Here is a 26,122-nt window from a genome sequence, read left to right on the forward strand (position 1 = left end):
ATAAGAGATAAAAGGAGTTTGTATTTTGCATTTGCTATTGCAGAAGTATCAAGATAACTTTAGTTTGCTTTTACTTCTGAATTTGATTCTGCTCAAATTTCCTGTACCTTCTTAAGTGATCAAGTATAGCAAGTATGAATTATAATCCAAATTAGACAGAATAGTAATAATAGATAATCATTATAAAGACTCAAGTCCTTTCTTGTACTCATAGGCATCAACACCTCTAGAGATCCCACAGATGAAATCTAAAATTTTTGAAGATGGGAAGAAGAGAGAGCAGCTGTTTCGACAGTCTCTGGCTCAGAGTGAAACCGGGCTGGTCTCCCATCCTGTTGGTAATTCTGTTGCTCCATCAGAACCTGGGAGTAAAAATGGCTCTTGGGCAAATGCAAGAGAATCATTTCAAAGAGTTCATCCACTATCAAATCAAGACACTGACCATTTGGATGAAGAACTAGATCTTCTCCTGAATCTAGAGGCTCCCATTAATACAGAAAATAGACCCGTGTCAGGTACATTATCCTGCACCATCTCAACTGAGAAAGATTTGAAAATGGATTGTAAGGAAAATGGTAAGTTTTCTCCCCAGCATGACCTTATTTAATTTTCACTGGTCTCTGTTTTGGTGATGTTTTTGAATTTTTGATTAGCCAGTCAACAGTGCTGCTATCATAATTTCTGTCAGACTGCATTTCATCTATCTGGGGCTGTGTTCTGGCCCATTTGTTCATTTTCAGTTTTAACTCCTCACTAATCTGAAGTTTTACCATTGTCAGTTCACTTTAAACACTAAGTGAAATTCTTCTGCAAAACAGCATTGGGCTAATGATTTAGCAAAAATTTAAATTAAAAAAAAATGTGTTCTGCTAGAGAGTGTACTGCTATTTTATTGCAGGGAAGATAAAGTATTTGTATCAACTTTTAGTTCACTGTGCTAATAGTGTACAGAAGAATTGACAACTATTTCTGATGGCTTCTCCTAAATGCTACTTTCAAACTTTACTAGCATTGATTTTACAAAATGAAGTTTAGCATGGAAACTATTTTTGGAATATGACTTGCTGTTCTTCAGGAAGGAGGGATTGTGTTTAAATACAGTCAGTTGTGCATTGAAAGCAAAATGATACAAGACAGAGGTAGTATGGATTGGTTTCCAGATTTTCAGTCTTCTTGTTTTTGCTTCTCTAGAGCCTTTAAAAGTAGATATGCCTGAAGAGAAGAGCACATCATCACAGCAGCAGCAAATAACATCCAAAGATGTTACTGAAGAAGAGCTTGAAGATTGGCTGGACAGCATGATCGCCTGAAGCTCAAATTTCCTCATATGAATAATTGAATATAGCAAACCTTATGTAAAAACTTGAATCTTTCTTTATCTCCTTGTTATTTCCTTTTTCTGTCTGCCAAATGCCTGTTTTTCTTTGCTGGCACTTAAAATTTTGGGCAACCAAAATGAATTTAGATAAGATTGAAAATAGTTGAAGACAAATGATATTATTAGAAAGGTCTAAAATTTGTGGTAAAGTTAAAGTTTTCTTTGCTAAAAAAGCAGACTACAGTGCAGAAATAGAACAGTTATTTCAGCTTGTACTTGCTCTATGTAGTCCTTAAAATAAAGCTGTGGATGAACAATGAATATATGTGTTTTTAGTTACCATTGTCAAAAAACTCTGTGTTGTAGAAAAATGGGAAAGAAGACAGCAACAGTTATATTTGGTTTATAATACTTTATTGCAGAGGGCACTTTTTATTAGAAGAAAAAAAAAAGCATAATCCTAGCAACTTCTACTTGCAGGTGACCATAGAGCATTGTTTTATTTTGGCCTAAGATTTAAATTGTGTTCATTTTGATACAGTGTATGTCTTTTAACAGCAGCATCTAATAAGCTGTTATTGAAGGTAGTATATAAACAAACTTTAAGTGCAATTTGATACAGAAAGACAGAAAAGCAATACAGTTAATGGGTCTGTTCATCTAGAACACTAACAAAAAGTTTGCATAGCTATGTCTACAGAGGTTTTAAGGCACTTTAATGTTTCAAGGTTGACAAAGTGTTTGAAAATGATTTCTTTTTAACTGCTTAAAGCTTTTCAAACGGTATCTTGATACATTCACTAGCAAATACTGTGGGGAAAAACTGGACAGCAGTTAGTTGAACTATTTTTCTGAGGTACAGTCTCTGATGTTCAAGTTCTTCACTGTCAGATGTGCAATAAAGATGCCTTTTAGCCCTTTCAACTGTACTGCCAAACACCAGGTTAATGGTGTAGTTAAAAAGTTGTTACAATTTTAGGCCATGTTTGAACTGGAAGGCTTGAGTTAATCTGGCATAGTTTTTGCTAATTAAAATTCCAACAAAAGACCTGTTTCATATGTGGTAGGTACAAAAAGCCTCTGAAATAGTGTCAAATTTTATGTGTGTCTTGAACTTTGAAGACATTTAAAGCAAATACAAGCTGTGAAATTATGCCGTGAAAAGAACAGATTTTTTTTTCTGTGTATACTGGATCTTAGCAGTTCATGAATAAATAATTTCTTTTGTGATATTAGCCAAGCTGATCCTCATACTGTTTTCGGAAGCAGTCCCCTGCCGGGAAAAAATCCCAACATCTTTCTTGGTACATCTTCCACACAAATGATTCCTGAAAATGAGAAAGAGTATTTATTTTACCAGTCACTGTGCAGTTAGTGCTGTAGATAAACTTTTAACAATAACCACGTATTGTGCCTGCTACCATGGAGTAGAATTTATAGACACTGGAACTCAAGATATTGTAACTCAATAATGTTTATAAGAGTTTTATACTTCTCTTAATTCAGTACTACTGAAATTTAAGCTCTATTAGTAAAATACCAAAGTATAAATTAATCAATCTCTTTATATCAGAGCAAACCTGTTGACAAATTTGTATATAAGCAAATGTATTTTGCTTTGAATGGAAAACAAAGGTACTTCTGTGGCATTTGCCTAAGAGCTTCTTATTAGAGAGAAGATATCATTAAGTTCTAGTTATTTTCTTATTTGTTTACCTTTAGGGCCTAACAATGCTAATATATGGTCACCCAAATGCCTATCTATCTACACATATATATATTGACTATCAATATAGTAGCTTAACTACTTAAGCCTCTTGGCAATAAACTACACCTGGTGCATTTGACATTTTCTTTTCAGAGATAAGATGACAGTAAGATTACTACTAACTGACTTCTGACAGAGTTCTCTGCAGTGAAGCAGTGCAGCATTCCCCTCTCCCTTTTGTTTTAACCCTTCTTTTCTTTCACTGTCAGTAGCCTCTTGGGGAGAGTGGCATCATCCACACTTCTCAGTGGTACATCAGTTCCACCTGCTGGTACAGAGCTACAAGGCTTGAGAAGATAAATATGTTGAAAGATAAGCTTAATGGTTTTTCTTAAGTTTTATTTTCTACTCACCTGGCCAGTATGTTCAGTTTCATCCTTGTTAATTAGATACATTAAGAAGAACCTGAAACAAGCACATGAAGTGGGTATTAATGGAGGAAACATGATCTCTCTGCCTGACCTTTTCTAGTCTGGGGTATGTGTGGAAGATAATGCCAACCAGCAAAGCAATGACACTACTAGGCATCTAAAGTGCTTAATTTAAGGGAGAAAATTCTGTCCTGAAGCATGTCTCCTGTGAAAGTGCTAGCAGATAAAAAATCTGTAGAAAAATGCAATTTAGCATTTCCTTCGTTTCAGTGTGAGGAGCAGTACCTGAATTAGACAAATGCCAAATTCTGAGCACATATGCTCCAACATGTCACCTTGGAAGAGGTTACCATGGCTACTGCATGAGAAGTGTGGTAAATACTAAGCTGCACCAGGAGTTCTGAGCACTGCTGCTATACAGCTCATAGGCTGAGCCTATCCTTCCCCAACACCTGAGCTCAGTCAAATGTTGAGAGCTTCAACTAATTAGGAAGACTGTAGAGAGTCAACTGTCGTCTGTTTAGAGGTAATACTAGTCGTGATTGGTCAGTTTCGGTGCAGGGAATTTGGAATGAGGCTATGTGCTTTCGTTGTGAAGGAAGGAAAGTACACTGATTTTAACAGTTGTCTAATTAAAGGGTAATCTGGATAAAAAGATGTTCACTATATATTCTATTATGAAGAAAATTGCCATTTTTAAATTATGGTGAATTAGAGGTTCCCATGTAATAACTAAGCAATTTGATACAGTAAGAAAAGCTTGGATGTTGTAGACTAGTAAAACTAGAAGAAGTTCAGATGCAGTTCCAAAGTTCTTCAGATGCAGAAGAAGTTCCAAAGCCAGACTGCTATAAGATTTCACCAGCTTCTCCTTTCATTCTACTGGTGCAATTCTTGTATAATTAACTATCTTTGTTGTATGAGTAACTAATGCAACAAGAATAACTTTTTTAATATCCTCTTACTAATGAAATACTAATATCCTCACTTACTATTGAAAGTGGAAGAGCACTCTCTTGGGAGTTTGATACAGTCTAAACATGTGCAGCTCCTGAGTCCTTCAAGGTTTCAAAATGCTTCACTGCCACTAAAGAACTATAGGAATGGAGTTAACTATTTTTTGGAGCTTATCTTTGACCAACTTTCTACAAGTGCCTTTATTTGCTTTGTTTTGGTTTGGGTTTTCTTTTTTTTTAAAATTGAAGCCAGTTTTCTCTGGTCTCATCAGCATTACTAAGCCACCAGAAGTCACAACCAAAATTTCCCAACTAAAGCAACTTATTTTACTGTTCCCTATCCTTCCCTATATCTGGCTTTCCTTCCAGCAGAATAAGGAGCTGATGTGCCTTCTGGTCTTATACTACTAAGGTACTTCATGTGTAAGGTGAGCACCTTAAAGGTAACAATCAGTATGGAATAGAGGAGGGAAGACCCTAAAGGAGAGGAAATATTCCTCAGTTTTCTAGAAATCTGGCTTGGGATTTTCAGCAATGTGTGCTCCTAAATGACACTACATCTGAAAGGTCTCTTTATCATAATTCCAATTGTAAAATGTACTTACAGATAGTTTGCCAAGTTATGTTCTTGCAAAGTATGAGTTTCAAAGCCATGTGGAGTTGTGTCAAAGTAGTCATTGCCAATTCCACAAATAAAGCATTTGGTCTGAAAGCAAAAGTTGTGGTTATAGATTAATTTTAACTCAAAACCACTAATTGGTGACAATCTTGGTGAACAAGAGCAATGAAAAATGTAACGTGCTTCCTACCTCCATGTCCTCCCTCACTTGTTCTTGCTGGTCTCTTAATTCACCAAAAGCATCAATAATCAGACCTGTTTCAAATAGAAAAGGAGCAACACTTCAGTACTTAGCAATATTCATATTGCAAGTAATGTCATTCCTCCAGTGTCTAGAATTTAGTGTACTTACACATACAGGCACAATCTTGAGAGTGGAAAGACTTTTTTGTGCTTTGTTATTAAAAAATAATATTATTTATTAATATATAAATAATATTATTATTTAATAGTTCATTTAACCTTACACAAACTCATCTCTTTTGTTCCCATAAATGAAATTAATTTTCACTCTCCTTCTCATTAAACTCTTATATCCCAAGTCTTTTTCAACAGAGACAGCTCTGCATTACTCCTCCACTTTCAATGTTTTAAGAAAAGAATTGGATAATTTTGGAGACTGTGACATTTGTAACTTTTGCTCAGTATAGATGTGCTACATTTTTTTCTTTGCCACAAGGTTGCCATAAAACAGTGTGGTTTTTTTCCATCAGCCTTGGAAGAGTTTATGCAATGAGTGTTGAATGCTGCCCATCACCGAAGAGGGGTCTTGTTTGCTGTAAACCACAACTGCAACCCAATTAAAACTGCAAATTGGCCTCTGAAGAGAGGAGGAAATGGAGGAAAGTTGTCTGGAGTCATATTAGACATCAGGATGTTAAATAGCTACGTGCCCATGGTGACTTTCTCCATGTCATTTACCCTTTCCAACTGGAAAGTCTCCATTCCCCAGACAGTTGTGGCGATTCCAGGCTAAAAGTGAGAAGAGTGTCTTCAGCAAGGCTCTCCAGAGTTTTAAATGCTTAGTATAGGAGAACAGTGCTCCTGCACAAGGTTCGTCATTGCTGGATAGTTACAAACGTGTTCATAAAGACTGCAACCCATCTACATTACATTCCTTGTGCTTTGACTTTGTGTAGTACTTGGGAAAAGGCATATTATGTATAAATTAATATAAAATTATTACTTTCAGAAATAAGGATTTTATGAATTCAGGAATAAGTCTTTACAGCAATACTGCTAAATTTACCTCAAACATAAATATAGTTTTCAATGGTGAATTAATTTTGAGCAATGTCTACTAAGGTAAGTGATGGTACCTTGAATAATGGCCAGTAGGATAACAATGACAAAGAAGAAAAATGTGATGTCAAAGACAATTCGGTACATTTCATAAGGGTCTCCAGCAGGATCCTCAATTTCATCTCCAATGCCACCACCAGCTCTTACACCCACATACATGTGGAACAGGTAACACTAAAAAAGAGAGCGGAAAATTACAGATACATTTACCATGAACTATTCTTTTGGGGTTTTCTTTCTTGTTTTTTAAATTATTCTGCTCTGCTAATTGTCTTGACAATTTAAGTAACAAACAAATAGTAACAAGAACACATAATATCATTCCTCATGTATCAAACACAGTGCACCAAAAATCTGTTACTGTCTTAACTAATGTGATTCCACCTTCAGGTACACTTACTAAGAGGGGGAGTCAGCGTCAGCTGTTACCTGCTCCTCCCTCACTGGGTCTTATTTCAGACTGAGACTATTTTGGGGTTATTTTTCTTGTATTTGTTACTGTATTCAACCATATTCTATTCCTTATATTGATTTCTAAGGTTCTATCTTGCTCTGAGTAAGAAGAAGACATCTTTTAAAGTCTTGCAGTGAAGTTTAGCAATGTGGAAAATATTGCCATAAAATGAATAGTGGGATATCCACAAGTAGATCTAGCTGTTTGTAGGTTTCTATATAAATTAATTTTGCAATACTAGATGTCTGATTTATTATATTGTAAATTAGTTGTGATCTGTGAAATGACCTGTGTTCAGTTCAATGCAGAAGAAATCACTTTACAAAAGTATTGTTATATTTTTAAATATATAAATCTTAATCAAAAAATCTTTAATAATGTGTATATTTAAGCTCTGTAAGTATTTTTGAATGGACTCTTCTGTCAGAGTGATAAACTACTGATTTTCCTGTATGATTGGCTACAGTCTTTTAAACCACCTTCAGCCACACAGTGTGGGTTAAAACCAATATCAATCTCTAACCACAGCCAGTATTCTGGAGTCACATTAGATATCAGGGTGTTAATAATGAGTATAAAACCTGGCATTAGCAAACACTAAACAGAGCTATGCATCAATTTTTATAATGCAATTTTATTGATAACCTAAGATGCTAGTGCTAGTTAAAAAATATTTTAAAATGTAGCTTAGAATTGATTTACCTCACTTAATAGAGTGGTTTAAAATGTAGTATAGTTTTATAACTCGTGCTATTAATATCTCATAATTCATATAACCTAAATAGGGACAGGAAGAGCTTGCACACTTGCAAATATTGGGAACAAATGGGGCTTCTTTGTTGTGACAGCACAGCTTCTTTTTGAAGCTCTGACTAGTTTGTCCCGAAATTCCTTTTTTACTTTGAGGGTTTGCCATCCTCAGCTGTAAAAGCATTGTGGCACATCATAAACCACAATATTTAGGAAAAAAATTCAGAATACCTTGCTGTGTGTCATCTGTTTGCTGTTGAGTTTAGGCCACTGGAGAACGCAGAGGGAATTTCAAGACTATTTGTATTTCCAAAATTATATGTATCAAGAAGAATAGCCCAATGGATTTAACAACAAACACATCCCTCCCTACTCATCATTCTGTCTAAAGAGTACATTTGAAAATTCAGGATGATATTTGAGGCACATGGCAATGTTTTAGTTACCGTCATCATGTCGTCACACTTCATGTCTGGTTCATCTTCATCTTCACTTTTGTTGTAGAATTTGCGGAAGAAGTTGAAAGCCACCACAGTGTACAGGTACACTACCACCGCCAGGAGTCCCACAGTAAGCACAAGCTGAGTGTGGGGACATGACATGAAAATAGGTTTCAATATCATTTTGACAGAAGAGGCATCCCTGCTTGGTGCACTGCCTCACATTTTGCAAATTAGTCATATTGTACCTTTCCCAATAGGGAAATTAATGATAGGAGTTACGTGTGTATCACCAGAGCAATTTTTTACACTCTTTAGTTTAAAAATTTAATTATACTAACTTAAAATACTGGATATACAATAAAAATTAAATAATAAAAATAAAACCCTTTAGATAATTTGACAATCTCAACTAGGACTTATTGGGACTTATAAGGAGTATTTTCTCTTCCGAAGCTGTTTAGCAAAGCCATTGCTAAAATGGAGAGAAAATTTTTTAGATGAGAGTAAGTAATTTTCAGGTCCCGCCTGTAAGGAAATAAAATCATTAGGGGAAAAAGTTTAGCAGTTAATGAGACCAGATTATATTGTCTGTTGGTGTTAGAAGATCCTGGAGAGGAGTTTACTCAAAGCTACATATTTTAAAAAATGCAACAACCAGTATTTACTCTTTAAAAGAAACATAAGAGTATTGAAGGACAAGCTGATCAATTATCACTATCTGCAGATCTGTCAGCCTGCTCCTGAAGAAATTCCTGCATTTCAATGCAGAAATCTGCAGCTGTCTTTCAGTGTTCATATTTACTTGCCAAAAAAGCAACAAGATTAGAAAAATTATTCATTGCTGGTTAAGAATGTAAAAGCCATGGTCTTGAGTTAAAACAGTTTTGTCAACTATGCTCGGTTTTGACTATGATATTTTTTAAGCAATTCATAAGGAAGATACATAAGTCATTACAATCATTAAAACTAATATGGACTTGGTCTTCCTTAAGTAAAATAAATAGTATAAAATCAGAGTTTTCATTTGTTTGTGTGATGATAACACATCACCGTGTGTGGGTATATTTTTATGCCTCTTCCAAACAGCATGTGCTATAAAATGTTTTGACAAATCTAGCAGGGCATAGGTGTGGGCTTAGAATGTATGTTACTGCATTTGAGAAGAAATAGAATGTATATGTTTGAAATTATATTTTGGGGAATTTAGATTTCTAAATGTGAGTTTAAAAGTAACTGTAAATCTTGCTTTTTGTTGTTATTCTAGCTAGGAACATGGGTTCTTTGGAGATCAGTACATGATTCCCTGCAGAAATTTTAGCAATTAATTTTAGAATTACACTTTATTAAGCTGATTTTTGCATGACAAAGGACCATAGAAGCATATTCCAGAATGCACACACCTTTAAGCACATTCTTATTAGCCAGATATAGAAATCTCAGTGCCCAAATCATTATTACTGCTGTAGCTAAGGAGGGATTGTGTATTCTTAATATTTATCACCAATCAGCTCATCATTGAGAATATAGAACAAACTGGTTAAGAAGTAATTAATATTCTTATATTTTTCTAAAATTGTGTGTTTTCTATTGTGTACAACACTTTATCTGTCATCACTTGGTGTGTATACATTGTTACAATTTCATAGGGTTTAGCATATATTAAGTGTGCTGCAGAAGATATGATCAATCCTACCATGATATAAATGAATTGCATTCCAATATTTCCTTTACAACAAGACTTGTAAAAGTACTTCCAGTACTTTTACAAAGTGCATTTATTTTCAAACCTTTTAATGTAGCACCCACCTGTTTGCCATTGTGAGTGACTGAAGACAAAATAGTTCGCAATGTCTTAAAACCCATAGCAATATCCAGCAGATGAGCAGCAAAGAAGAAGTTGTTGTAGTGCCCAAGGATAGACATAGTAGTGTACCAAGCTAAGTATAAGAATGACTGCAGAGAAAGTGAAAAGTGGCAGAGGGTTAACAGGTGCTGATGTGCATTATTAGATCCAGAAAACAGAGTTTTTAAGTCACTCAAGTTGTTGTAGTAGGACACTTTGCCCACGTAGGGATTAAACAGCTGAAACTTCACCCAGCTTTTGAAAATTACCAGTGATGGAGTGGGAGGTGACTCTGCTTTTGCTGTTGAAAAATACTGAGACCAGCTGAGACCTCACTCACCAACCCCAAAAACAGACATCACAAGGATATGAAAAACCTGTGTATCCTGACAGCTACTGGCACTGGCAGGGATGTGGAAGGCAGGTGTTTCCTGATAGAGCAACCGATGATTGGTGGTACTAATAACTTATTTTAAAATGAATGGTGCTCTGTTGAGCTAACATTACTAGCCTGGGAACATGTGAATTCCATTCAATCACTTTATGTTGTAAAAACTCAGTCCCACTTTTTAATGGCAGGGATTTCTAGCACCCCCAGAGGTGTGTGCAGATTCTTTAATTGAATGGGAATGCTCCCCAGGGTTACTCCTTGAGGTTGAACCAAAGAAATCTGTCACTGATATGGGCAAGTAACATAACAATAATTATTGAACTACCTTTTAAACCATTAATTTAATAAATAATGTACTATAATAGCAGTTTTAACCATCTATAATGTGCCATATATAATTCTGAGTAAAACATCCTTTAGTCTAATCACAAGACAGAAAAAAAATTTTAAAATGGCTCTGTAATGCAATATTATTTGTGTATGTTTGTTGAAAATAAAAGCAGATGGTGGAGGACATACATGCTTAGAGTAAATCAAAGCATATTCATCTAGGCTAACATACTCACATTATCGGTGAAAACAACTCCGAGCTTCCAAATGTGGTACTTTGTATCAATGGAGCTTAGCCTAAGAAATAAAAAATTTGTGAAAAGCATAAATGTCAAAAATAAATATTGAATTCTCTATTTATAAACATACACTAAGTGCCACAGTTGTGGCACTTCAGTTTTTTTTTTTGCTGAAGGTGGTGATATAAATTAATTTTTCATTTTCTGAGTGATCCAGGTACTTCATTTTTTCAGAGTATTCATTAATTCTGAGTACAATAAATAGTTTCTAATCCAACAAAACTGATGTAACAATTTCAGGAAGAATGATACTCCTATATTCCAGACTTGAAAACTTAAGATCTATGCCAAAAGTAGTGAAATGTGGAGCACAGATTGCTTAAATTGAGGAGGTAAGTGTTCTGTCTAGTGTAAAATATTCCCAGAATAACCAAGAGAAAAGGTAATGCCTTCTACAATATTCTAAATATTTTATCAGCCATTGGATGGCATGCAAAGGGAAATCTCTGTTGTGCATCTTACACATTGAGAAAACCAGCTCCTGTAGGAGCATAAATCACTTGGGACTGGGACAATTTCAAGCTCTCATCTTGACTTACTGACTAAGTAAGGAAAACATCTCTGAATCTGTACTAGACACCTGTTATATCGGTATTATCAGTTTTTCAGTCCACTGGTTTATAAACTTTGTTATAAGACCTTAAAAATGATGCATTAATTATTGTTTAAAATGAAAGAGTGACCAAATATATCAGTCAGCATAAACTCACTGATTTTTTTCCTTACTTTTATAACACAACTGTGTTTTGAAACAAACAAAAAGCTGTTTTATTTTACTTCCACACTAGGAAGACTCATCCATTCGAATTCTCCATCTTGAGGAAAACATCACAACAGTTTCAAAATGAAATCCATTTTTATCTTTGATGATGAAATTATTCCAACACATAATTTGTCTGTGAAATTTAGAAATTGTACCATGACACCAGTGATGCCTCTTCTGGTTCACTCTCTTCCACTGGACTAAAATCAAGGGCACTCTTGTCCAAACCCAGAAGTTCTGCAATGCGCTCTGCTCCATATAAATCTCCATACTTGTTAATAACCTAGAAGGGGAAAAACAGAAGATTTTGATCACAGAAACTCCTCACTGACATTCACCTACTCTAGACCAGTAGTTTTCAGGAATTAAAAAAGAAGTCCTTCACAATTAACACTACGAGAACAGTAAGAACTCCCAGGAAACGAGGGGGGAGCATAAAAAAGAAAAATAGAAGCATTAAAGGCTATTATCTGAAAGCTTATGTATAATTTTCTGTCATTTAAGCTGGCATGTTTTTCTTTTTTTAGGGCAATGAGGGGGCTTTGTATCCTAAAGATCACAATGATTGCAAATTAGACCTGCTGGCTGATTGACAGCACAGAGTTATTTCAAATGTCTGAGTCTAGGAAGGAAACCACAGCCTTCTGTCTTCCTCCTTCCTCCCACCTACACCACAGCTGCCTTTTCACCGAGACATTTAACACAGCAACTTCCATAAAACAAATTCCAGTTCTCTGTTATTTCTGTATTTATGTGTACAGAAGCATATGGATATCCCAATTGACCAAATAGTAGATTATTGCTCTGGAAAGCATAATAGAAATATAAAAAGCCTACCTTCCGTTTCACAAATTTGTCCCAGTAATTGTTAGGGAAGGACCTACATAGATAAGGCAAAGATATTTCAAATTATTTAACTTGTTAGGGGAAAGGAAACAAAACAACAAAAAAAGAGAAAATGCCACATTTCTGATCATTGCAAATTTTTTTCACTCACTGCACTTCAAATTAGGAGACTGATTTTTTTTCGTGGGGACAACAGCTGTTATTAATCATAATTTACTGCAATATAATCTTGCCCCTCCAAACCCTCTTTGTTTCTCCCATTCACAAATATGACTGGCTACAAAAGGTTAGCAGGCTAAATACTATCACCTGATAAGCTTAACAATTCCTTAGTAGCAGGTTAGTCACTGTAATATCATTCATCTACTAAATGAATACTTTATCACACCTAGCCATAAAAATCAAACCAGATTTCAGAGAAAAACAGGAGAATCTTAAAGGATAATTTTTTAGTTTATTGGATTACATTTCAAACAGAGGCTGAACACTTGAGAACCAGTCAACAGTTTTCCAACAGGATATACAAAAATCTTGAACTTGCCAAGAAAGTTCAAGATCGTTTGCCAATATATAGCAAATATCTATCTATCTATCTATCTATCTATCTATCTATCTATCTATCTATCTATCTATCTATCTATCTATCTATAGCAATATCCTGGAACTCATTCTAATGATCTTACTATCTGTTATACCCGTTTTGAGGAATGCCCGTTAGCAGGAAACACTACAAAATTTAAGATTTTTCTCTTGTTATTTCCTGGAAATAACACTGAGTTGAGAAAATATGCAAGAATGCAAAAGAGAAAAATAACTACTTAAACTAAAGGACAGTATTGGTAATATAAAGTCAATGCTAGTACAAGAAAAATGAGATTCCACAACAATGTTCTCCTGGGATGTGAGGCAAACTTCCCAATGACTATGCTCCAACTTTTACCTTTCTGAATAGCAATTCTGAAATGAATTAATCCAAATAAAGGCAAATGCTTCTAGTAACTCAAATGCATGGTATATTCTACTCCAATGCTCTGTATTATTTTTTTGCTTGATTTCTCAGGCTTTTAAGCAAAATATGTCATAGTGTAGCCAGCTTGTGCCTATCTCTTACAAGAAACTCCAATAATTTGTCAGGGTACATCTTTTTTGCTTTTAATTACTTTTTTTCCCATTATAGAAAGCACATTTCAGTTTATACAGAACACTGGGTACCCTCCAGCAGTGGTTATTCTGATCATACAGTACTTGTACTAAACCTTGAGACTCAGTTAACATTAGAGGGAAGGATTAGCCTGCTTAAATTAGTCTTAATCTTTTGTTTAACCTCAGTAGACAGTGCAACATGCTGAGAACAGACTGTACGGCATGTCATTAGCGATAAGTTGACAATGTATTTCATTAAAGTTTGCTGAAGATTAACTTAATGTGTATCTAGATGGGTTGTTATCAATAGTCATACAAACTGGGTGGAAAATAAGCAAGCTCTCCAGTTTCCCAAACAGCTTTGGTTGTAACCTTAATAATATGTGCTAGTCCATATTGCTGAATGAAATTAGGAAAAATTCTTAATACTTAGGTGCAGGAAAACAAAGCACTCAAGAATTTCCAGTATTTTAGAAATTCTAATCATGGAAGCATAGATGGAAGGGACCTTAAATATCACCCAGTTCCAACTCCCTGCCAGGGGCGGGGCCACCTTCCACCAGCCCAGGTTGCTCCAAACCCCATCCTGCCTGGCCTTGAACACTTCCAGGGCTGGGGCATCCACAACTTCTCCGGGCAACCTGTTTAAGTGCCTCACTGTTATAGTAAAGAACTTCTTCCTAATAGCTAATCTAAACCTACCAGTACATTCTGAAAAGCAGCCTGTAGTCAAGGCATTTTTTCTGTGGGAAGAGAGCTGACTTGCTGTGTTTGTCTGTGCCACTCCTACAAACTGCTGCAGCTTACCGAGACTCTTAGAACCAGTATACGACTACTGCAGTATTTGCTAATGCCACAGCTTGACAGATATTCCTGTCAGACCTACTCAAATTCTAGGAATGCTATTTTTCACTAGATTTACTCCTCTTGTCATGTACAAATTTCTTTACCAAAGAATGGGAAAGAAAGGGAGTAGAATATGTGCACAAGTGAAATAATCACTGGAAAGGATGGAAGTTATCTTTTTAAAAACTTTATCTTTTTAAAAGTTTCTCAACAGAGATTAATATGTGAAATGTCTTAGAGAGACATTTTGAGGTAAAATTCCTAATCCTTGCAAACCCTAGAAAATGAAAAGGAAGTGGAATATATGTGCTATCATAGTATTTATTAAATAAACAGATAATAGTGGATTTCACATTAGAATCTACTACTGTAGCATCTAATATAAGGGGCTAAATGCCTTTCTTTTAGTTGAACTAAGTGACAGGTGGACAGGAAAGGTTCTAGATCAGTGGCTAATGAGCTATAATATTATAAGCAGTTTACATAGAGTCTAGTTTTACTTACGGAGTATTGATTACAAGGCGATCCCATTGTCCTTTAATATCATCCTCAGTTGGTTGTTCAGTTATGTATAGTCCATCAAATTCTAGCTTTCTAGCCACCTCCTTTTCTCTCTTGAATACAACCAGAGGGACCTGTGAAAGTGATGGTGGCCATTTTTGTAATGGTTTATGTATTTTTTGTTTTTTGTCACACAAAAATGTGAGACCAAACATCACACTAGAATCTCCCACAGTAGGCAGATCAATGCCTAGGCAGCCTCTGAGCAATGGCCACCTCGGCAGGCAAGCCCCAGTCCTCCCCACACACAGCTTTTTATTGCTGAGCATGATGTTGCATGCCATGGAATATCCCTCTGGTTGATTGGCTCAGCTGTCCTGGCTGTGACCCCTCCCAACATACCTGCTGAGGGATGCACAGAGTGGGTAAAGCAAAGACAGAGCCCTCACACTGTGCAAACACTGTCCAGCAATAACCAAATGTGTCTGTGTTACCTGCACCATTTTAACCACAAATCCAAAACACACACACACTGCTACAAAGAAAGTTAGCTCCATTTCTGCTGGCAAGAATACAGGAGGAAAACATCTACTTATTGAGCAGTGAGAATTTGTAAACAGCTAGGTACAAATGCTATTTCAGTATTAGCACCACTAACCACCTTGGGACACAGCCAATGTTTAACAAACAGATTAGCAGTAAGATTAAGAACTTGCCTTTAGGCAGTAATATCCAATCACACAGACAAAGGAGATGACAGTATGAATAACTGCTAGTGCTCTGAGAGCAGGTGCCATGTAGCCAGTACTTTCTTCTAAAACAAAAAACACCATGCCCTCCTCTTCTTCCTCTTCAGCAAAGGAGTTCCAGAGATTAGAGTCTTCTTCTACTTCATCAAGCGGCTCTTCTGTCACCTGGGAAAAATTCAAGCATGTTGAAAACAAAATAAACTTAAAAGTTTTTCCTTTAATGACAAATGAGGTTTTCAAAGCCTGCTCAAAGAAGATGATAGATCATTAGCTTTAAACATTCTTCATTTGCACAGCATAAGTCTCCACATCATGTCATGTCACTGAAAAGAAAATCTGGAGAAAGAAAATACAGGCAGTTTACAAATCTCTCTAACAATGCCGTAGCAAAACTAAAACATATGAAAAAGTTATGAAAAAACTATTTCTTGGAAGAAGCAAGGAATGAAAGGGTTATCTATTATGATTGAATTCAGGGTTTTTTGCGTAATCTATATAGTTCCTGATTGCTCGAGTCTAAAAAGAAGCAAAATTTTAATATAATTTTCATATAATCAACAGTGTACGCACTGTCCATAACTTTTTATTTCATGACTCAGTTTAGAGCTTACAAATTATATACAGTATTTCATCAGCTGACATACTTCCCTAAATTCTTCCAATGACTTTAAAAACCTGCACTTTAACATGAAATCCCTATGGGTGCTTTTTTGACAGCTTTATCTGAAAGCTAAAGTCCTGTTCAGTCCTGTTTGACTCCCACTGACCCCTTCTTATGTATGACAGATGGACTTGCACTGATAGACATGAACTTTTGTCCTTGCTCTTCAACAGATTCGGTCGTCACCCACCAGACTCAAAGAAAAGCAGAAGAGAATGGGGAGGAAATGACATTGGCATAGACAAAAGCAGAATTCTACATGTATATTTGAAGTCCATCTTCTCTAACCCTGTGGGAAAGAAAGAAAGAGACAAGGAGAAAGCCCTAAACAGCCATGACACCTTTCTCCTGGAATGTGCGTTCTGCCCGGTGTCCAAGAGCTTTGTACGTCTTTACCTGCCCTGCCTCTGAGAATGTAAATTGAAATTGTGTTACAGGAGCTGCATTTCAAAGTATTTGAGAACAGGAACTCAGTTATTTCTAGACTGAATGTTCAGCCAGCTGCTTTTGTTGTTGAAGTTTTTGGTTTAAGTAACAGAATATGTAATAGAATATGCAATATTGGAAAACACAAGGTTCATCAGCTTATTACAACTTTCATTCTATATCTAGGAGGGGAAAATCGAAAGGTCCAGATTGCAGGATGTGGATAAATCAGAACTCTTCTTCCAGACTTCAGTGTGGAAAGGGGATAAAAATGAGGCTTTTATGGATGGGAATTCTCTTTATTGAATTTCTAACCTGTTTAATTTCAGGGCTGTGAAGATTCATTAAAGAAATTGGATTCATTAAAGAAATTTCTTTAATTGGAAATTAAAGAAAAAGAACAGACTGCTGAGGATGTTCTACTTTGTATCATCTGGTGTTACACACCAGAACCTGAAACAGCTGTATATTCAGGTGAACCTCTAAGATTAAGTTTGAACTGTGAATGTATAGCCTTCTTCATGAGTGAGCTAGACAAAAAGAGCTATAGCCTACTATAAAAAAAAGAAGTAACTGAGAATAGTCAGATAAACAGAAGTCTCTTAATATCTTGAGAACAAATTAAAGGAAAATATTTCAACAGTTTTGACATTTGAATTATTTTAGTAGATTTCAATTTTCACAGAATAAGATCAACAGTCCAAACAATAACAGACTTATGTGATTAAGTGGAAAAGTGCCTAGAAACTCAACTATAAAGAACAAATTAAATAAATCTCTTTTCATTCAGCCTGAATAAAATAAAAACAGAGTAGTACAAACATTAAATTATTGTATCTTCTGGTACTAACAAAAATATTTAAAGAACAATGTTATCTTACCTTGTAAAACAGAAGAATAAAATTGATGGCAAATGCAACAAATAGAGCAAGAAACCTTAAGTTGTAAAAATTTCTTGCCAAGTAATGCTGAAAGTAAAAAATAAAAAGTAATTAAAGGTAGCCCATGAGTAATATCAAAAGAAGAAAAACAGATAGCAAGATTTTTAAAACAGTAAATACATAATTGTGTTTCCTTCATACATCAGTTATACTGAGCAAGAGCATTTCTTGGCAGCCTATTCCCCTTTTTCATGATAAATGGAATTTAAATAATGGCCTTAGAATTATAAGTCAGAGAGTCTGAAACAGAAAGTGTGGAAAGATATGTTAGAATACTGCAAACAAACTGCTGGAGAGTTTTCAGAGAACTCAACATTTCATGGTTTTAAGAACAAAGAAAAATACTAAGTAGAGTGAAAGACTCTAGAAGTTAGATTATGGAAAATAGGGAGCTCCTTAAAAGGAGCTCAAGGGCCTAATCTGTCCTGTTACAAATTACACACAGAAACACTCAATTGTATAACTCTAAAAAGTATTATAAAATCACAACAGACTGACTACAGCCAATCATCTGAACACTGATACCAAATTTTCCTTTATGATGACATTTCTCTCCTAATTATCAAAAAATGGTTCTATAAAGAAAATTCAATTATTAAAGAATTCAAGACAAACTTACAAGCATTTTTGTCTGATAAATTTCCAAAGCTTTGAAGAAGTTAGCCATAACAGCCTCTGGTTTCTCAATTTTTTGTCCATGCCTTCTCTTCTTTTTCTTCATTTTTCCCTCTTCTAGCTGCTCAGATTGTACTTCCTTTGCTTTATCTTGTTTCTCACCATCTTCCATGCTAGAAGAAAGGTTAACTAAACAAAAATATCTAGCCAAATGTAAATGCATTCATTTCAAATGAATTTGAGTTCATAAATTTTGGCTTTAAAATTTAGGTTTTATACTGTATGTAGCATTAGAGGAATTTAGTTACTCACAAAAATACTTCAAAACCTGGGTTTCCAAATGTGTGACATGATGTTGAGGCATCAATATGATTGTCTTAAAGTATAGACCTTTACGAGATGCTTAAAAAAATTAACTTTGGCAGATAAGAGGAGAAAGATAAATCACTTTGAGGTAAATATTTAAACATGAAGCAAAATGGAAAAAAATATATATAATTATGTATAGCTTTTGAATCTGTTAGAATCTCTTGGACACCTTTTGTGTGTCTGTACAAAATATTTTAATCTTTTACTATAATGTGGCTGCAGGTCCAGGCAGACAGGATGCTCCTTAAAAGTAGGGTGCTGCTAAAGAAAGGTAAGTATTTTAAATATTGTTTAGCAGTCATATATAGGATGACTGGACAAAGGAATGTATCTGCTGTCAAGATCTGATAAAACAGCAATAAATAAAAATAGTTGGGTTAGTTAAATCTTGTGTTTTAATGGTCCAATAAAAATTCCATGAAAATTGTAGTGGGTAGTAGGGAAAGCAGAAAGCATAATAAGTTGCAGACGATTTTAAGACTGGTGCTCATTTCTAAAGGAAGTTATGGGAATTTTCAAAGAGACAATGGCACAGATCCATACATGCATAATTGTCAAGGGCCACAAAAATCAGATTGCCATTGTGTTGCCTAGTGACATGGTCTGCCATCTTTTAGTATATTTGCAAAATACTTAGTATGTACTCCTTAGTATATTTTCAAAATACTGATGAGACAAAGTGTACATAAAGTTATTTGAATACTGAGCATTTCTTGTGTTATTTTGGCCAAATTATTTAGCATAAGAAGTTCCAAGGAGTTAAACAGGAATTCTGTAAAATTAACTTACTCAGCCTTCTCAGCTTCTGCTTTTCTTTGTGTTCCAGCTTCTTTTGCAATTTCAGATATCTGGAAAAAGTATTTTAACTGTCAAAATTGATCCATTCAGATAAAATTCTGGTAACTTTAGTTATTGTCTTCTAAGAAACAAACAAAATAAATAATAATATTTTTATAGCACTTTGCACTTTTAAAGTGTTTGATTTTTAAAGATAGGGGGCTCAGGCTATATTTTAACAGTGAAAAAGGCAGAATTTTTTCTGTATAGTGTTATCAATACTCTAACTAGTCCAGTTGACTAAAAAACTTAATTATACACAGTGATTGGGCAAATTATGTGACCAGCTGAGGATGAAGGTAACTACATCCAGATCATATCCTGATACTAAGGTCACCCACAAAGTGGAGTTACTGATTGAAACTAGAAACAATATATTAATGTTATCATCAAAAATCTGAAAAACATTTCTGTAACTATCAGATATTACAAAACTCAATTACTTGGCTGTGATCAAGTAATGCAACTGAAAACAGACAAATACTTAAATAACTTCTACTTACACAATGTTTTCTTCAAGCTGTTTATCTTATCTGGGCTGATGGTTCATTAAACCTTTATTGGCACACCACACAACCCTCTTAAGTGTTGTGTTTACAGCTTTCCCTTGAGATAAGGAAAAACCAACGCAGAATTTTACAGATGGCTAACTGCAGCAAAGAAGCTGGGGCCTGGATGTCACACACCTTTAGGCTGGGTGTTACAAGATCAAAGTAAACTCATTTCAAATGCAGTTTGAGTATCTAAGCTTCAATGGAAGTCCAAGAGATGCAGGCCCTGACTCAAAAAGAAATCTAAAGGGCTGAAATTTGTCTCCATTCCCTTTTGCAAAACCTGTCCTAAATCAATCCTCTCCTGTATTCTCTTGAAGTGCTTAGACAGCAGTTGTCTCTTGGTCCTACATTTTCAGTTAACACATATATACACTTGTCTAAAGTTTCTGCCACTACTCATCTGGATGCCTGTCTTTCACAAGTATGTGGGAAAAGGATATAGGAAAGAATTTAAGTTGATCTTCCCTTGTGTATCTCACATACACAAGGATGTCAGGTGGAACTTCACCTAGCAAACAATGCAGATGTAACTCTCTCACAAAGAATCTCCCCTAAGATCTCTAGCTGGTGAAGGATAATTGAGAGATCATTTGATGATGCCTAGTTCTTCTAAGGGATGGTGTGGTAGAAGAATTAATAAATCCCTATTCATCTTATCCATATATGCTGTCAATTTTCTCTTTCCAACCTGAAGAACCTTAACTTTCTTAATTCCATATACAAGATTTGTTCCATATCTAGCTTCAACAGCTCATTGATCTTCACTGAATCTTTTCCAGTTTTGTCACAGTCTTTTTGAACTGAGAGAACCTGGTCTTCAAGACACAGATAAATTAAGATTCATGGAGCATAATAATGTGGGGGCTTCCTCCCTTCCTTTCTCAACAATTCAAAATTTCAGTTTGCTTGACTGACATCATCATTGAACTGATAATGTTGTACAACTCAGTTATATTCCCAAGATTTCATACTCAAACAGTAACAAGGAGATCAAAATGAAGCATTTTACAGATTAAATTACAATTTTCCTCTTGTATTGATCACTTTCCTGATTTTTATCTGTTATTTTAAGGTAACTTCACAGTTAGCTCTTGATTTTATAGCTACCAATAATAAGATTTATCAGCAAACTGTTATGTCACTACCACTCTTCTAATTTGTGAACCCACATAACTCTGAGATTCCTGTAGAGCCTTACAGTAAAAGCAAACTCCTGAAAGGCTCCATCATATATGATTCCAAAGGTTATTTTGGAGTTTCTCTGACTATATGGTAAATGTCACTGACCTTATCAGTACACTTTTCCAGTATATAGACCTGATTTTGTATTTCTATCCATTTGTGTGAATTTTATCATTGCAGATGCCTAAGAAAGACATAGTGACTTGAAGGGAATTTTTGATTCTTACACTACTGTTTCTGCTTTGAGCTACACATATTCTTTATAACCACTCCTCTAACTTGATTATGTAAGCATTTATATACACAATGTGAGATGAATAGCAATTCCTGTAATACAGAATTAGTGGAAACATTGCTTTGGTAAGTTTCACTACCTAACATACCAAAGGTAAAAACTGGATAAATTGCAAACTGACTTCACATTAATGACTCAAGCTATCTGCAAAAATTACAAAGCATTTTCATCAGTAGTATCAAGCACATCTGTAAGAAATGTATAAATCAAAGTAAAACAAAGCATATTCTAAAGTGTTTATCCAGATCTGAATTAAAATACTTCAACTATTGAAGAAAATTCTAATGTGTTTACTTATACTTGTCAAGATTCTTGTGTTAAAAGTTATTTTTAAATACCAACCACATTATATTTATGTTAAATGAGACAGGATTTTAATAGACTGTAATTTTCAAGTCCACATATAAAAATGTTTTAATAAACACACATGAAAAACAAATGCAAAAATGTAGTTCCATTTAGGCAAGAAGCAGAATCTGGAGAAAAACATACAAATTAAGAGAAAATAATGCACTAAGAAGTTGCACAGTTTAGATTTATCTTGAAGATATCTGGAAAATATATCATAAAAAGGTGAGTTAATGATGAGAGAAAAGATGTTTTTGAATAACAAGTAGAAACAGACCTGAGACGTAAAGTGAAACATAGTGCCTTCCACATATGATAAATGAATTGGTTTTGACATTTCGTTCTGTCTATTTTTACACAGAAAAATATTCTCTTTAGTCCAGCTGAGTGGAACAAAATGTATTGTTTGTAAACCGGAATAAGAGTAAAGAATAATTACACAATAAACATTAAACTTACAATAAAATTCAGGCTAATATATTTAAAATAATAGGAAAACAGGAGACTATATTGCATGTACAGCATACAGAAGAACAATGTTAATGATAAGGCATTTTTATGGAGATAATAAGTTGTGAAAGTAATTGAAGTATACTATAAAAAAAATGGGGTATGCAGAATAAACAAGACCATAAATAATTTAAAGCAAAAACTGTGACTAGAAATTTGCTAGCAGTTTATGTTTTGAATAAAGTCCAATTGAACAGTAACAATTTACTGCACTGAAATCTAAACACTGGGCTAAAATTTCCTGTTGGTTTTCAAATGTGTAGAGATTATAAAGTAAGTTCTTACTGATAATATATATTAACCAGGTAAATGTAAAATAAATCTGTTATTAAAGTTCAGTAGTTTATTATTATTGTAATTATAATTATTAATATTATCTTAAAAGAAATACAAAAATCTCTTTAATTTACCTGTAATCTTTTTTTCTTATGAACTGTGTTTTCCAAAGGTGTTTGGATCTCAGTACCAAGGATTTCTGCAATATCTCCAAGTCCAGCATCATGACCATGTTTTGATCCTTCTTTCTTTGTAGGAATGCCAAAAATGTCTGCAATTATGTCAGTTTCTCCCTTTTCACTCTTCACAAACTCCCCGAGTTCAGCTCTTATGCCATGCTCAGCACCTTCAGCTTTTTCTGCTTCCATAACATCATCATGGATTCCAAACTGTGTTGGATCAGGCATATCCCCTAATATTTTTGTAACTTTTATGTTTTTGGCTCCTTCAACCAGGCCACCCCCAAATACAGTGCTCCAAAGAATCTGGAATATCCCCCACACTATAGAAAAGAACATTTGGAATGTCCCTACAAATAGGATCCAGAAAAAGGAGAAAAACACTTTCACCATCTCTTTTATTGTCATCTTTTTTACTTTCCTGTATTGTTTCCTAAGGTTCTTCACAGTGACCATTTTCAAAAAGTTGGCAACGTTCTTTTTCACTGCAACACAGGCCACTGCAAAAGCTGAAGCAGGTTCCAGGGACTTTTCTTCCTCATCATCTCCAATATCCACTACATAGGCAGGCTCTGCCTCTTCCTCCTCCTCAGGCCTCTCAGGTGAATCTGTTTCAGAGATCTGGGATGCTAACTGCATTTCAAAAATTGTGTCTTCACAGAAATTCACAAAGAGTTCCATTTTTTCTTGCTCTCCACCTTCATTTACAACATCAAATATGAACTGTCTTTTAGATTCCTTCACCTGTGGCTTCTCCCACTGCATTCTACTGGATTCACTGATTTCAAAGTAAACTCTTTCTATTTTCTTGGCCCCACCCATTATTTCAATACGGCCAAGGTATGGTTCAAAGTAATTAAGAACACTTTCTGCAGGCTCAAGTAAGCTCTGAAGGCGTGGATCATTAGGCATGTGCTCTGAAAGGTTTGTAAGCAATACTACTACATTAAACCCAATGTCTTTGGCTGGTTCATGGAATCTTTCCACAAAGTCAACATAATTGAACATGTCATTTTCATCAGCTTCTGTACAGGACAGCAGGAATTCAATCTCTGACTGTATGTATTGCTTTTGAGCCTCCATTGATTTTTGAAATTCCTTCTTGGAAATGATTCCTTTACCATCTGGATCATATTCTTTGAAAGCATCTGAATTAGTCAGATCTTTCAACTTCAGGAACATGTCAAAGAACTTCAAAATCATTTCTACATTGCTAGATGATTCTACAAGCGTGTCCACCATTTGTTTTCCAATAGTTCCATTTACAACGTTACCTAAGTAGTGTGTTATAATAGAAAGTTATTCAACAGCTACATTTTAAATAATGACATTTCATATTTCTGCTGAAAACAGAACAAAAATATTTTTAAGTATTAGTATTTTTTCTTCCAACATGCTTTTCTTTAGCAGCCCTCTATTTCAGGACTATGTATATTCCGCAATAATTCTTAAATAAATATGAAGAATGTCTTTTTCCCCAAAGATTAAATAAAGGCAATTAAAAAGCAGTTTAGAAAGATGAACACGATAATTGTTCTTTACGCTAGGAAGTGAGAATAGTGCTTTACAATAGGAAAGGGAGATAATCATATTTGACCAAAAAGCAAAACAGGTCCAACCTTCAAGCAGTGACAAGAGCATCACTACCATATCCTTTAGTAGATCTAGCAGCTCCTTAAGCAATTCAATCTGAGCAGAGTCCTATTAAAAAACAAAAAGAAGGACAGTAAGATTGTTTTTAATTTGTATTTATATGGAAAACTAAATAAATTTAGAGAGAAATGGTATCAAAGGCGATCAGCTAAATTTCATTCACATTATTCAGCAACATTTCATTGCCATTGTATTATGATTGCTATCAGAAGTCTAATAAAACATGCAACTTACTGCAGCAGAGGTATTAACACCATAAAGTTAAGCTTTAATAAAGCATTAAGGAGTACCAAAGTGCAGGTAAGGGACAGCAGAAACAAACAAAAAATATTGGTTGCTACACAGATCTGAAAGTATCTGTCTCAGAGGAAGTCCATCCTTTTTCACTTCACTGGCAATATTTAATGGCATTATGCATTACCACTCAGAGAGGACTAGAACTGATTAGAACATGCTAAGTCTAATGTAGATTTGTGTTTGACATTAAGGCCCTAAATACTAGTTTCAAAATTCTCATATACTTCTATAGGGTGGGAAGAAATCTTGTAAGTCAGAGGATAGCATAGACACTGAATAAGAAAGGAAATTACTCTCTGCATTGTTGCATTCAGTGCAGAGTTTGAGTGCATGGATGCATTAAGCAGAAGTCACAGAAGAACACAGAATCCTGAAGCTGTGGAGTGGGACTGTGCTCTGAACAGTGAAATGAACAGTGCCTGTGCCCTCGTGCTCTGTGTCTTTGATTAATTAACTGGATAAGTTCACCAAATATCACACTCCCTCCTTCTTTGGGTCTTTCTCAGCTTTCCTCTTGACCCGCTTATGTTCAGTGCTTTTAAAGGTCTTTCTGCTCTGACAAATCCTCCAGTTTTGGCAAGAGAGAGAAAGGGACCAAACTGCCATGTTTGTTATCAGAAAGGTATGATTGAGCGTAAATGTCAACTTGGGTTTTAGTGAAGGTGAGTGCACAGACAATTAACGTTGAAAATACCTGTGAAAGTTTCATTTGCATATTGGCAAACACATGAAGAAAGCCAACAACTGCATCCCACAGCCTACTATGAGCCAGACTCTGTTGATTACCTATGCAAGGGCCCTAAAAAAATTGAGAAAAACATATTTTTTATGTCAAATAAACCAAAACAAATCAAAAAGAAGTTTCAGGCAGCCATGAAGCTACATGAGAGGGTTTTCCAAGATCTCTGGGTATCTAGTGCACAAATACCAAATTGTATCCTGTTAAATACGTAGCTGTTTGCATGTTTTAGTTCTCACTTTACACTGGTCCAGTGATTCCATGTAACTTTATCAAAATTTCAAAAAATTATGTGCAAAGCATTTACAAATTGATGAAAGAACATGATCATGCTGTGTGAGCATGGAACTTTCTCTGTTAGTATCTTGAGAAAAATATTCTGTTTACCTGGATATATTCTGTAAGAGAATTGAATATTTGTTTGGTGACAGCCAAAGCTTTAGAAAAGTTACGTTGTCCTGATTCATCAATGACATCCTTTCCTGAATAGTACCAATAGAAGTCACTGATGGATTCCTAAGAAAAAAAACAATGTTACATTTTCTAGG

The 26,122-nt window shown here is 35.0% G+C and overlaps 2 protein-coding genes across 2 annotated transcripts in view; one reads left to right on the plus strand and one right to left on the minus strand.

Moving 5' to 3' along the window:
- The window catches only part of AVEN (apoptosis and caspase activation inhibitor), an 86,481-nt gene extending 83,928 nt beyond the window's left edge, over positions 1 to 2,553 (plus strand). The window contains exons 5-6 of the mRNA XM_066552542.1: positions 215 to 575; positions 1,192 to 2,553. Of these exons, the coding sequence (XP_066408639.1) occupies positions 215 to 575; positions 1,192 to 1,310 (480 nt within the window). The 3' untranslated portion in view covers positions 1,311 to 2,553. The remainder of the gene's footprint in view (positions 1 to 214; positions 576 to 1,191) is intronic.
- Positions 1,711 to 26,122, minus strand: part of RYR3 (ryanodine receptor 3) — a 196,760-nt gene continuing 172,348 nt past the window's right edge. Inside the window, exons 85-103 of the mRNA XM_066551268.1 lie at positions 25,962 to 26,090; positions 25,530 to 25,634; positions 24,505 to 24,586; positions 22,841 to 24,159; positions 19,494 to 19,552; positions 18,340 to 18,508; positions 17,661 to 17,747; positions 15,660 to 15,857; positions 14,947 to 15,077; positions 12,445 to 12,487; positions 11,763 to 11,890; positions 10,782 to 10,842; positions 9,788 to 9,934; positions 7,985 to 8,119; positions 6,352 to 6,508; positions 5,223 to 5,287; positions 5,019 to 5,119; positions 3,440 to 3,491; positions 1,711 to 2,646 (exon numbers count right to left, since the gene is read on the minus strand). Of these exons, the coding sequence (XP_066407365.1) occupies positions 2,551 to 2,646; positions 3,440 to 3,491; positions 5,019 to 5,119; positions 5,223 to 5,287; positions 6,352 to 6,508; positions 7,985 to 8,119; positions 9,788 to 9,934; positions 10,782 to 10,842; positions 11,763 to 11,890; positions 12,445 to 12,487; positions 14,947 to 15,077; positions 15,660 to 15,857; positions 17,661 to 17,747; positions 18,340 to 18,508; positions 19,494 to 19,552; positions 22,841 to 24,159; positions 24,505 to 24,586; positions 25,530 to 25,634; positions 25,962 to 26,090 (3,264 nt within the window). The 3' untranslated portion in view covers positions 1,711 to 2,550. The remainder of the gene's footprint in view (positions 2,647 to 3,439; positions 3,492 to 5,018; positions 5,120 to 5,222; positions 5,288 to 6,351; positions 6,509 to 7,984; positions 8,120 to 9,787; positions 9,935 to 10,781; positions 10,843 to 11,762; positions 11,891 to 12,444; positions 12,488 to 14,946; positions 15,078 to 15,659; positions 15,858 to 17,660; positions 17,748 to 18,339; positions 18,509 to 19,493; positions 19,553 to 22,840; positions 24,160 to 24,504; positions 24,587 to 25,529; positions 25,635 to 25,961; positions 26,091 to 26,122) is intronic.

The sequence above is a fragment of the Molothrus aeneus genome, chromosome 6, assembly GCF_037042795.1.
Source record: "Molothrus aeneus isolate 106 chromosome 6, BPBGC_Maene_1.0, whole genome shotgun sequence".
Classification (NCBI taxonomy): Eukaryota; Metazoa; Chordata; class Aves; order Passeriformes; family Icteridae; genus Molothrus; species Molothrus aeneus.